Source organism: Candida jiufengensis (assembly GCF_024610255.1).
Source record: "Candida jiufengensis strain CBS 10846 chromosome Unknown scaffold4, whole genome shotgun sequence".
Taxonomy (NCBI): Eukaryota; Fungi; Ascomycota; class Pichiomycetes; order Serinales; family Debaryomycetaceae; genus Lodderomyces; species Lodderomyces jiufengensis.
The window spans coordinates 433,956-447,471 of NW_026261559.1; the positions used below are offsets into that span (position 1 = coordinate 433,956).

Here is a 13,516-nt window from a genome sequence, read left to right on the forward strand (position 1 = left end):
ATAGAATGAAGAACCACGTTTAATATTAAACTAATTCCATTAAAAGAATTAAAGCAAGAGTTAAAGCAAGAGAGAAAGAAAAGTAATATATATAAAAAACTGTAAATTTAATAATCAAATAATTAAGAATATTAAAATTGATAAGCGGAGGTACTTTTTATTCTTTATTGATATATTTTGTACCACAAATTATATTTACTAAATTAATTTACTAGATTAATACCACAAATTAAAATTAAATTAAGTTGAATTGAATTGAAACAAATTTTCATAATAAATGTACAAATAAATATTTAGATACATCTCTTCTTTATTTCAATTTAAATTAATTATATTCCCATTAATTTCATTTTAAAATATAAATAAACGTCTGTTACATTTTTAGAATTTCATTAATTAAACTCAACATCATAAAATTTAAGTTTGTTATTTTTTCCCACCCTTGAAATATTTGAACAAAAAAAAAGAAATCTTTACTTCTTTAATTAAAAGAGAGAGATTAATTATAACAAAATTAATAATAATTAATAGAAGAGCAAAATTAAATAACATAATACAATATTAGAATATTATTATTATAATACTACTATAGAATTCAAAATTTAAACATTAAAGATCAAAAATTTATTCACAATATACAAATACAAATCTCATTTTAATACCCTAATAATAACAATATAACATTTATTTAACTGCTATCTATCCATCAAAATACTATTTACTTATCAATAAGTAAATTGGAAATTATTTATTCTGATAAAGGATTTAATCTCAATCATTTCCTTAATTAATATAATAATATAATTTGTCATGAGTTTATTAACAAATAGAAAGAGACCAAGGGGTTATAGTGAGAATTTTATAAATCAAGATCAATCCAATAGTAGTAATAATAATAATTCTAATGATATAAATTATCAACAACAATTACAACAACAACAATATCATTTACAACAAGTTCAACAACAATATCACCAGACGCCTCAACAACAACAACAACAACAACAATCACATAATTCTTACCACGTTCTTAATAATAATAATCAACAGCCTTCAATTCAAAATCAATTAAATTTTAATTCATTTCAAAATTCAAATCAATTTAATTCATATGATTCAGATTTAACATTAACAGACTCAACTAATATATCTAATTTATCTAATTTATCAAATTTATCAACATTTAATGAATCAAATTTAAATAATAATTATTTACAACCAAAAAAATCAAAATTTAATAATCCTTTTTTACTGGTTGAAGAAAATGATGCAATTATTGATGATAATGATGATGATTTAAATACTTTTATATTAGATGAAGAAGAAAATAGTAATAGTATTAATAATCAGGAGAGTAAGAGTTTCAATTTTCAGGAAGAAGACAATGATGATGATGATGAAGAAGATGATTATGATGAAGATGATATTATAATAATTGAAGAAAAGAATATAATACCGAAAAGTAAACGAAATAATAGTGATTCAATACTTATTAATAGGGATGCTCAATTAGCTTATAATTTATTTAATGTAAATAATCAACAACAACAACAATTACAACAATTACAAAATTATGAATTTGAAATTGATGATAAACTATCTAATTCCACAACCATCAACAACAAAAAACAAAGAACAAGTTCATTACCTCAGTTACCTCAAGTTAAATGTTTTTATAATAAACTACCAAATAATTATATTTTACAAACTCCAAAATTAGGTAATATTAAAACTAATATAATACCTTATCAAAATAATTTACCACCATGTGATGATGAAAATGGTCATTATATTATAAAAATAAATGATCATTTTGCAAATCGATTTATTATAATGAAATTATTAGGTCAAGGAACTTTTGGTAAAGTCGTACAATGTTATGATAAAGTAAATAGAGAACATGTTGCTATAAAAATAATTCGAAATATTCAAAAATATAGAGATGCAGCAAAAATTGAATTAAGAATACTATCAACCCTTAAAAAATTTGATAATTCCAACAAGAATCATTGTATACATTTAAGAGAATGTTTTGATTATCGTGGTCATATATGTATTGTAACTGATTTATTAAAAATATCATTATATGATTTTTTAGAAAATAATAAATTTATTTCATTTCCAGGTAGTCATATTCAAGCTATTGCAAAACAATTGATTAGATCAGTTACTTTTTTACATGATTTAAATTTAATTCATACTGATTTAAAACCAGAAAATATCTTATTACATGATGATTCTTTTACTAAAAAACAAATTCATTCATCCACAATTACAACTGCATTTATGAAATTAGGTAATAATTCAAACTTAAAAAAAGAACCAAGATTATCAAAAGTTTTAAAAAATCCTTTAATTCAAATTATAGATTTTGGAAGTGCTGTATTTAATGATGAATATCATAGTTCAATAGTTTCAACAAGACATTATAGAGCACCAGAAATTGTATTGGGAACAGGCTGGTCCTACCCTTGTGATATGTGGTCAATTGGATGTATATTAGTTGAATTAATTATAGGTGAACCACTATTCAAAACTCATGATAATTTAGAACATTTAGCAATGATTGAAAAAATAGCTGGCTATAAAATTGATAAAGAAATGGTTAAATTATCAAAATTAAAAGAAAATGAATGTGGATTAGAATTTTTCACAAATGAATATATTATTGAAAATCATAACAATAACAACAACAACAATAACACCATAAATTTTTCATCAGATGATGATGATCATTTCAAAAGAAGAAATAGAAGATTATCAATAAATAAATCTCCAACTAATAAATCATCATTTTCATCATCAACCACCACTTCAACTACAGCAACTACAACTTCATCAACAACAACATCAGAAGAAATAGAATCAGAATTAATAGAAGAGGAACAAGAAACAGAAGTTAATGAAGAAGATGAAGAAGAAGATGTAGAAGATTCAAAAAACCCACCCCAACAACAACAATTCAATTCAAATAATTCATCAGATGAATCAGATGATGATATAATTTTCGATGATGAAAAAACATTAGCAAATTCATTATGTTTAAAATTCCCAACAATATCAACTCCACAAAAATTTATAAATTCAGTAGAAGAATTATCTCGTATTGATTTATTTATATCAAAAAGAATAGGACTTTATATAAATTTTGATTATTCATTAAATTTAAATTTTGAAAAAAATAAACATTTAATAGAATTTGGTAATTTTACATTTTGGTGGTTTTTCATTGATTTAATGAAAAAATTATTTATAATTAATCCAAGAGATAGAATTAATGCATTAGAAGCTTTAAATCATCCTTGGTTTAATTTGGGGATTGAAGATGAAGGTACTGTTTAATTTGTTAAAGATAAATTGTTGTTTTTATTTTTTTTTTTTTTAATTACTATTTTAATGATTTGAAATTTTTCTATTTTAGTTCGTGATGTTTTTAGTTTTTTCTTATTTTTTTGGGATAATTTTCTTTTTAATATAAGACGTTTTATATTGTGTTTTGTTTGAAACTGGTATTATCTTTAGTTCTGTTATTACATTTTTTAATTTTGTTATATTAATTAAAAACTAAAGTATGTCTTAATTACTAGTACAAAGTTAATTTGTTATCTTTTTTATTTTTACTACTTCAAAATATTATACGTTTACTAGAGTTAAATGTCCATCTATCTAAATTTGGTTCATTTTTTCACACATTTGTTTTAATTGAAATTATATCTGAAACAATTTCAGGTAGCTTAGCACACAAAAATCTACAAAATTGCACAAAAAAAGCTCATACAATTTCATAATTAAGTGTAGCATTAAATATAATTCTTTTTAATTTTGATGGAATAAAGTACTAAAATGAGAAGACACAACTAGAGATGAAAAATTTGATTAATCTTTTTGGTAAAATTGAAAAAATCGTGAAATATACAGATGACAAAAGGATACTACAAGAGTGAATTTTAATCCCACTATTTTAACATCATGTATTACTTAAAGGCTAATTGAGATATTAATAAAGTTCACCCCCCCTGATACAGAAACGATGAATGGATTGAAAACTATAAAATTCGTTTCATATCAAGTCAAAGTTCAGACCTTAAAGAATTAAATGCATCAATTATGAAATCGAATAAATACTTCAAAAATAGGTAAAAACTTTCAAGTACCTCATAGCAAAATAACTATACGGAGATATTCAAAAATAGTATTTAGCAAACTTGAGTATGAAAGTACTGCTATTTATGAGTGATACCTTTTTTAAGATAAAATTCCTTTCAGAAATAGTTAGCTATACCTGGATATACATGAAGTTTTTTAAGAAAAATTCAATAATGTCAACACTCCAAGATTTTTACTCAATCTAGGAATAGACTTAATCTCAAATGTTGTAATCACTTTGTTTTAAAATCCACGTAATTAATTATTAATTTAGTTGAGAGACTCAATTAAAAAATTAGTCTTCACCCTGCTTTACCTAAACTACATTAATGAATCTTGATTTCAAAAAAAGTTCTACTTTATAATATTATATATACAAGTACCTAAATTTTTAATAATAAGCGATTATATTATCATTTCATATAATAACAAATTCTAAAATCCTTAATTGAACATAACACTCTAATAACAGATTGACAACAAGTAAGAAGTCCCCTTTTCCTAACAAAATTGTTTCATGAAACCATTGATTTTATCTTATTAATTCAAAAGTATTATTTCTTATGATAAAAATGGATAAAATTCATTATATTTTTTTAAATAATAACCAGTAGAAACACCACCTAAAACTAATAATAATAAAGGAATAGGTTTTTGAAATCCAGTAGGAATAGCTCTTGATAATCCAGCAATAAATAATAATGAACTTGTTCCAACAGCTAATTCTAATCCATAATTTGAATTATTTTTTAATAAATATCCTGAATATCCATATAATGTTGAAACTGCTAAACCTGCAACTAATGATGGTAATGAACCTTTACGAAAATAACCCATTAAACCACCAACGGCACAAAGACCTGATAATGTAAATGCTGGATGTTCCATTGTGTAATAATTTATTGAATCAATTGATTGATATTATATAAAAATAAGTAATTAATTTAAATACGGAATTGAATTCTATAATATATTAATTCAATAAATTAAATAAAAAAGGTGTGTAAATTGGTTAAAAACCCAATGTCATATTAATTTACCGAAAAAGATCGAGATTAAATTCTGTGTCTTACTTTTATTTGTTGTTAGTAATAAAAAAAAAGGTTGTGAATAAATCAATAATTTTTTTACATTTTAAGCAAATAGAATAAGAGAGAAAGTGATGATATGTATATAAATATATTCGGATTTTAATTAACGAATGATAATCATTAATTTTAATCAACATTTTAGAGATATTGATTTATTGGATAAAGAGGTAGTTTTACAAGCTATAGAATTTTTACTTGATGAATAATTTATTATATCAAAGTGAAAAATTATCACCAAATTTTTACCAACCTTTAATCCATTTTCAATAATAATACAATTTTTAATATTTCAGAATTCATGATTATTGGTTGTAAGGATCGTACTATGATTTACCAATATCTAATTTATATAACCCTCCTTAATAATTTCAGCAAATTAAACAAGCTCTAATTATCTCCTTTTTCTTTTTTTCTCTCTTTTCTATTATTCAATTCTTAATTTAAGAAAAATAAATTGTGATCTTTTTTTTATTTTTGCTGTTGAATAAATTATTATTATCATTTGATTTTATTAGAGTGAAGTAAGTGAGAAAGTGAGAAAGTGAGAGAGTGAGAGTGGGAAACAGTGAGTGAGTGATTTCATTTTCCTTTTTCTTTTTTTTTTACAACCAAAAAATTTTACACACACATTAATTTAATTATTATAATTAATATTAATATTAAGTATTATCTTCTTAGATTTAATTAATTGATTAGAATTTCTCTACAAATAATAACTTTTAATTTGAATGTTAACTCTTTCTCTCATTTTCAAAGGTTTAACTATATTAACTTTTAATCATTCATAATATCCTCTATATATATATATATAAAATAATAACCTACATTAATATTATTTACTATATAAAAAATTTTGTATAGTAAAATTTAATAATCAAAACATTTACAAAAAAAAAAAATATTTTTTTTTACAAATTAGTTTTCAGTAAAGAACAAATATTAATTTATAATTATAACACAATGTAAAATAGCTATTAGGAAAAAAAACTTGATAAAGTTCGTTGTAAAAAAATTATATCTCTCATTCAACTCTTTAATAATAGTTCAACAATCAATCAAATATAGATTGGTAAATTAAATTGATTAATCATAATCATTTGATTTTACAACCAATTATTTCATAATTTTGAATATGAATATATCATCTATGCTATCTAATGATAGTATTAATAATAATAATGATGCTAATAACTTTGATCATATAAGTAATTATAATAATAATTATGTAACGCCATCAACTAATAATAATGAAAATATTAATGATAATACTAATAATAAATCATCATTATCATCAACACCATCAAATATATCATCATTTATTAAACCAAACAATATAAAATACGAGTTGCAACAACAACAACAACCAATTCAAAATAATTTTAAAACTATCAAAAATAACAATTCATTACCTATACTATCAAAATCGAATTCAATAATTGGTGATATACTACCAACTTTTGATTATGACAATGACGCGTCTAATACAATAGATTTAAATTATCAATCAAAATTTGAATCAAATATTAATATTATAAATGATTTGGATAAATTACAAAATTTGAATCATAATATTAAATTATTAAAATTTGATGAAATTAAATTAAATAATTATTTAATAAATACTCATCAATTTGCTGCAAATTATATTGATAGAGTTGTTGCAGAAGATATTTCTTCAAGATCAAATAAAATTAGTGATACAAATAAAAGTAAAGAGTTGGTATTAATTGATCATTCAAAACCTTTACATCATAATAGTACAAGAGGTAAAGAATATAAATGGGGTTCAACAAGAGAAGTTCATAAAGTTGAACATAAATCAAGAAGAAAAAAACCATCAACCACTACAAACAATGATTTAGAAAAATCATCATCACCAACTACAAATGGCTCTGGTTCAAGACATGTACCAATAAAACCAAAAGGCTCAAGTAATGTTCCAATTGATCTTAATGTAAGACGAAGTTCAAGACCAAAAGCTAAAAGAAAAACTTATGAAGAAGGTGAATTTGATGAACTTGATGAATTTGATGAATTTGATGAAGATGACGAAGAAGAAGAAGAAGATACAAAAAAAGATCAACAAGGTGGTGATTTAAAGAGACAAAAATTAGACGATGGTAAAGCAAAATCAATGTCATCAAAAGAATATAAAGCATTCATGAGACAATATGATACTACATATGTTGCAATATGGAAAGATATGTCAAGAAAAGATGGACCAAAAGTTAGTAGATTGATTCAACAATCAACTCAAGCAAAATTAATAAATTTGAAAAAAACAAGTATATTAGCAGCACGAGAAGCTAAAAGATGGCAATTGAAAAATACTAAAAATCAAAAAGATTTAACAACAAAGGCAAGAAGAGCAATGAGAGAAATGTTTAATTTCTGGAAACGTAATGAAAGAATAGAAAGAGAAGCTAAGAAGAAACATGAAAAAGATTTAGTTGATAAAGCTAAAAAGGAAGAAGAAGAAAGAGAATCAAAACGTCAATCAAGAAAATTAAACTTTTTAATTACTCAAACAGAATTGTATTCACATTTTATTGGTAAAAAAATTAAAACTGATGAAATTGAAGGTAGTGATTCAGATCCAAGAATTAAATTGAATCATGATAAAACTCATTTAGATAAATTTGTTGGAGTTGAAGCTGCAAATAATGATATTTCAACTTTAGATTTTGATAATGATGATGAAGATGCATTACATAGAGCTGCTGCTCAAAATGCTCAAAATGCTTTAGCTAATGCCCAAAATAAAGCAAGACAATTTGATGAAACTGAAGCTGATCCTTTTAAAAATCCTGATACAAATGGTCAAGAAATGAATTTCCAAAATCCTACTTTAATGGGAGATATAAGTATTGAACAACCAAAAATGTTGAAATGTACTTTGAAAGAATATCAAATTAAAGGTTTAAATTGGTTAGCTAATCTTTATGAACAAGGTATTAATGGTATATTAGCAGATGAAATGGGTTTAGGTAAAACAGTTCAAAGTATTTCAGTTTTATCATATTTAGCAGAAACTCATAATATTTGGGGTCCATTTTTAGTGGTTACACCAGCATCAACATTACATAATTGGCAACAAGAAATTACAAGATTTGTACCAAATTTCAAAGTTTTACCTTATTGGGGTCATGCAAAAGATCGTAAAGTATTACGTAAATTTTGGGATAGAAAATCCTTAAGGTATGATAAAAATGCACCATTTCATGTTTTAGTTACTTCTTATCAATTAATTGTTTCAGATATTGCATATTTCCAAAAGATGAAATGGCAATATATGATCTTGGATGAAGCTCAAGCTATTAAATCTTCACAATCATCAAGATGGAAATCTCTTTTGTCATTAAGTTGTCGTAATAGATTATTATTAACTGGTACTCCTATTCAAAATTCAATGCAAGAATTATGGGCATTATTACATTTCATTATGCCAACATTATTTGATTCACATGATGAATTTAGTGATTGGTTTTCAAAAGATATTGAAAGTCATGCTCAATCAAATACTGGATTAGATGAACAACAATTACGAAGATTACATATGATTTTAAAACCTTTTATGTTGAGAAGAATTAAAAAGAATGTACAAAGTGAATTAGGTGATAAAGTTGAAATTGATGTTTATTGTGATTTAACAAATCGTCAAAAAAAATATTATCAAATGTTAAAATCTCAAATTTCAATAATGGATTTATTAGATGTTGCAAATTCATCAAATAATGATGAATCCAGTTCAACTTCCTTAGTTAATTTAGTTATGCAATTTAGAAAAGTTTGTAATCATCCAGATTTATTTGAAAGAGCTGATGTTAAATCTCCATTTGCATTTGGGAAATTTGCAGAAACTGGTTCATTTTTAAGAGAACAAAATGATCTAGAATACAATTATGCTACTGAAAATTTAATTGAATATGATTTACCAAAAATGATTTATGATGAACTTATGACACCAAATTATGAAAATAGTAATAAGAAATCTGTTTTGGAAAAATTTAGTATTTATAATCCAGAAAATTTAGATACTTTAGGGAAAACAGATGCTTTAACAATACTCAAATATAAGCCGATCACAAGACAAAATTTAATAGAAAGAGCAATTGATCAACAAACAACTCCAATAAATGATTCGCTTACAATTGTACAACCAACCAACTTATCAAATGAAGTATCAATCAAGGTTTATGAAGATATGTATTTGAATAGACAAGATCCAGCATATACACCAATAGCATCAGCACCACCAATCACAATAAATTGTTCATCAATGAACTTCCAAAACAATTTAAAACAAGAATTATTTAATACCAAAATAAGATCATCATTATTCCCAATGTCATTGAATGAAGAATATCGTTATATGCAAAATAAAATACCATATCAATTATACCCACCAAATAATTTATTACCAAAATCATTAAGTAAATTTAATAATTATTCTCAAATTAGAATGCCTTCAATGGATAGATTTATAACAGAATCAGGGAAATTAGCGAAATTAGATGAATTATTAATTAATTTAAAACAAAACGATCATAGAGTTTTGATCTATTTCCAAATGACAAAAATGATGGATCTTATGGAAGAATATCTTACATATAAACAACATAAATACATTAGATTAGATGGTTCATCAAAATTAGATGATCGTAGAGATTTAGTTCATGATTGGCAAACAAAACCAGAAATTTTTATCTTTTTGTTAAGTACAAGAGCTGGTGGATTAGGTATAAATTTAACAGCAGCAGATACTGTTATATTTTATGATTCAGATTGGAATCCAACAATAGATTCTCAAGCAATGGATAGAGCTCATAGATTAGGACAAACTCGTCAAGTTACGGTTTATAGATTATTAACAAAAGATACAATTGAAGAAAGAATGAGAGATCGTGCTAAACAAAAAGAACAAGTTCAACAAGTTGTTATGGAAGGTAAAACTATGATAAAAGAAGAACCTAAAAATAGTAAAAAAGATGCTGCATTTTTATTATTGGGTGGTGATGTTGAAAATTAAGAATGAATAATTAATGTATATATATATATATATATTATTTAATACATAACTTAAAAATTTAATTTCATTTCTAAATCATTTAAAAATTTATTATTTGGTAAATTAAATTTTTCATTTATGATATTATTTTCTTGTTTATGTAAATTTATAGTGGTTTCAGACGCTTTATTTTTTAATTTTTTATTTTCATTAGTTAAATCATAAATTTTATTAAAACTTTCTTCCAATTTTTTCTTAAGTGCTTCTTGAGTTAATTGAGAATTTTCATTTTCATTACTTTCATTATCTTGATCTTCTTCACTATCTTTATAACTTGTTAATTGAGTTGATATTAAATCTGTTATTCCTGATACATTACTTTGTACAGAATTTATTGAAAATCTATTATTTAATGGAAATTGTCCATTACTATTACTTTTTCTGTTTAATTGATCTAACGTTGATTTATTATAGCTTTCATACTGATTTAAGTTAGGTAATATGTTAAGATAGTTATCATCATATGAAACTTTTAATGGTGGTGATAATATTGAGTTTTGTTGATTTGAATCAGAAGATGATTTTGATATTAATGATTCTCTGTTAGCTTTCAAGTTTTGTTTATTTTCTTCAAAAACTGTTAATAAACCTAGTGGTAATCCAGTTGATAATCTTTTATATTTTTTCTTTTGTTTTGGTTGTGGTTGTTGAGATGAATTGACTTGTGGTTGTACTTGTGATTGTGATGGAGAATTAGCTGATGATGGTAACGAAAATCTTTTTTTGAGTGAAGAGTTTTGAAATGTTTTTAAGTTGAATGAATCTCTTGGAGTTGTAGTTTGTGAAGGTGATGATAAATTTGATAATGATTTTTGACTTACCACGTAATCAGGATTAATTTCTTGATTTAACTCTAACAAAGTTTGTTTATGTAATAACTTTAAATTACTCAATTCTGTATTAAATTGATTAAAGATTGAAATTTTCTCTTGCTGTTCTTCAAAATTATCAACGGATAATGAACTATTATATTTTTGGAAAAATCTTAAATTTTGATTAAAATTTGAAACTTTTGATATAAATTGATTTAAATTCAGATTTAAATTTGTTTCTTCTATACGATCATGAATTTCGATCTTGTGAATTTCATATTTTTTAAACATATCATTTATGTTTTCCATTGTTTTGTTGTAGTCCATCAATACTTCAGCTAAGATTTTACATTTCTCTAGGTTGTTGACATCTTTAGATTCCTCACTAACTTGAAACTGATCCATTAGATTTAACACAAAGAAGTTACCTTGAGCATTCTCATTAATTGTAATCAATTGACATATAAACAATTTTCTTAATTGATTGAACTTGTTGATGTAAAACACTACTTCTTGAACTTCATTATTGTCATCATTTTCATATTCTTGAGTCAATATACCAAGATTAATGTTATTTATGACACAATATTGCTCAAATATTTCACCATTTAACATTGGTATTAATTTCATTATTAAAATATTTAGATTCATTATCAAGAAATTTAATGAATTAAGTAAAAAATTGGATAATTGTCTTTTATTTACTTGTAACTCTAAATTTAAATTCGATCCCTTGATTTTGATTATGTTGAGAATTAAATTCTTGTTTACCGTATAATTTGATTTTAAAAACTTGTTCAAGAAGTTTAAAATTTTATTAGTCTCCACAACCACCTTGAACTTTTGTATTTTTATTAATTTTGATGATAGATATAGTATAATTTTGAATAATTTAAACTGTAATACGTTGTTCATGCATTCTCTACCCAATTGGAGATTTTGCTGTTGTTTCAACAAGAAGATTATTAAATTTGTAAATATTATAATTATTCCAAAATTGCTATATAGTAAATTATATGTGACTCTATAAGATGTATTTGTCACAATTAATTTTGTACCATCATCATTTATAGTGTATTTGAAATTTCTGAGTTGTTGTTGGTCTAGATCCGACTTTAGTACTTGCAAACTTGATTCATTTTCCGATAGTATCATTGAATCTTCTAATAAATTTGATATAATTAAACTATATCTAAATTTTTCCCAAAATTCACCCATTTTTTTTTCCATTGAAAGATACTTTTTTATAAATTTCAGTAATGATTCAGTAGTTGGGTTGATAATTGTGCCTGATTGTTGAAGTACTTGAATTGCATTTAAAGATTGTTGCAGATGTGATCTATGTAAATGTTGATGAGGATTTAGTGGACTTTGATGTACATTATTATGTTGCTGATTATAATACGATGAATTTGAGATTGATGAGTTTCTTCGCTGAACTGATTTCATATATGAGGGATTTGGTGGTATATAATCATCGAAGCTTTGTTGCAAAGGTTGTGAATTATAATTACTAGGTTGTCTATTTTGTAAATAATTTGGTGGTTGATGTTGTTGGAAATTTTTATTATTTGTGGATGTTGCAACTGAAGAAGTTGGTGATAGAAAAGTTGAAAAAGTTGTGCCAGTATTTGGTGTAAAATCTTCATCAATACCCCAATCACTTACTTCTGAATTTAGTAGATTAGTGGTTGCATTATTGGTGTTTGATGGTTCCTTGGTGGTTGTGTTGGATGATGATGATGATCTGTATATAAAATTATTCGATAGTGGATTGAATTTATCAAAATTCATTTAGTTTTTAGTTTTCTTAATTTAGATTTCTTGTAAACATGTAAATCAATTTGTGGAGCAAAATGGTATTAAAGAAAGTGAATGATTTAATAAAAATTGGAATTGAAAATAATAAATAAATGATCAGACTATCAATTTATGTCTTGATCTATATCTGTTGATCTATCTTCAGACCAGCTGAATAATCTATAAATTAATAAATATATAAATCAATTTGGTTGTAAAAAAAATATTAAAAATTAATTTGTTTATGGTTTATTATTTTATTTATTTTTTACTTTTTTAATTTTTTAATTTTAATTTTCTGGAGAAAAGTAAAATTAAAATTTAAAAATTCGCATAAACTTACGTATTAAAATTAATGAGACTTCGCTTTAAGTTAGCACGGGTCTGTTTCAAAGTGGTAGTGAGTTTAAATTTAACATGATGGAAATTTATAAAATAAGTCGCGCTAAATTCATAATATAAAGGGTCCACTGAATTCTGTTTCACATGATTTTTCTTAATGAACAATAGAAATTTAATTTGTTTCGTTTATAATTCAAATGTTAGATTAACGATTTAATTTTAAGTTCGAATCTATAAATTATAATTTTCAACAAAGA

The 13,516-nt window shown here is 24.0% G+C and overlaps 4 protein-coding genes across 4 annotated transcripts; 2 read left to right on the forward strand and 2 right to left on the reverse strand. All coding sequences in view use genetic code 12, as the record gives it.

Moving 5' to 3' along the window:
* Window positions 1-810: 810 nt before the first annotated feature.
* On the forward strand, window positions 811-3,342 carry KNS1 (serine/threonine protein kinase; the record flags this gene model as incomplete). The annotated part of the gene is made up of 1 exon (XM_051762569.1): window positions 811-3,342. One exon carries the CDS (start codon window positions 811-813, stop codon window positions 3,340-3,342), a length of 2,532 nt encoding a protein of 843 aa, XP_051620635.1.
* Window positions 3,343-4,707: 1,365 nt separating this feature from the next.
* On the reverse strand, window positions 4,708-5,034 carry KGF54_002124 (uncharacterized protein; the record flags this gene model as incomplete). Its single annotated transcript, XM_051762570.1, has 1 exon — window positions 4,708-5,034. The coding sequence occupies one exon, from the start codon at window positions 5,032-5,034 to the stop codon at window positions 4,708-4,710; it is 327 nt and encodes a 108-aa protein (XP_051620636.1).
* Window positions 5,035-6,369: 1,335 nt separating this feature from the next.
* KGF54_002125 (chromatin-remodeling ATPase) lies at window positions 6,370-10,266 on the forward strand (the record flags this gene model as incomplete). Its single annotated transcript, XM_051762571.1, has 1 exon — window positions 6,370-10,266. One exon carries the CDS (start codon window positions 6,370-6,372, stop codon window positions 10,264-10,266), a length of 3,897 nt encoding a protein of 1,298 aa, XP_051620637.1.
* A 50-nt stretch (window positions 10,267-10,316) lies between these two features.
* On the reverse strand, window positions 10,317-12,911 carry KGF54_002126 (uncharacterized protein; the record flags this gene model as incomplete). The annotated part of the gene is made up of 1 exon (XM_051762572.1): window positions 10,317-12,911. The coding sequence occupies one exon, from the start codon at window positions 12,909-12,911 to the stop codon at window positions 10,317-10,319; it is 2,595 nt and encodes an 864-aa protein (XP_051620638.1).
* Between the last annotated feature and the right edge of the window lie 605 nt (window positions 12,912-13,516).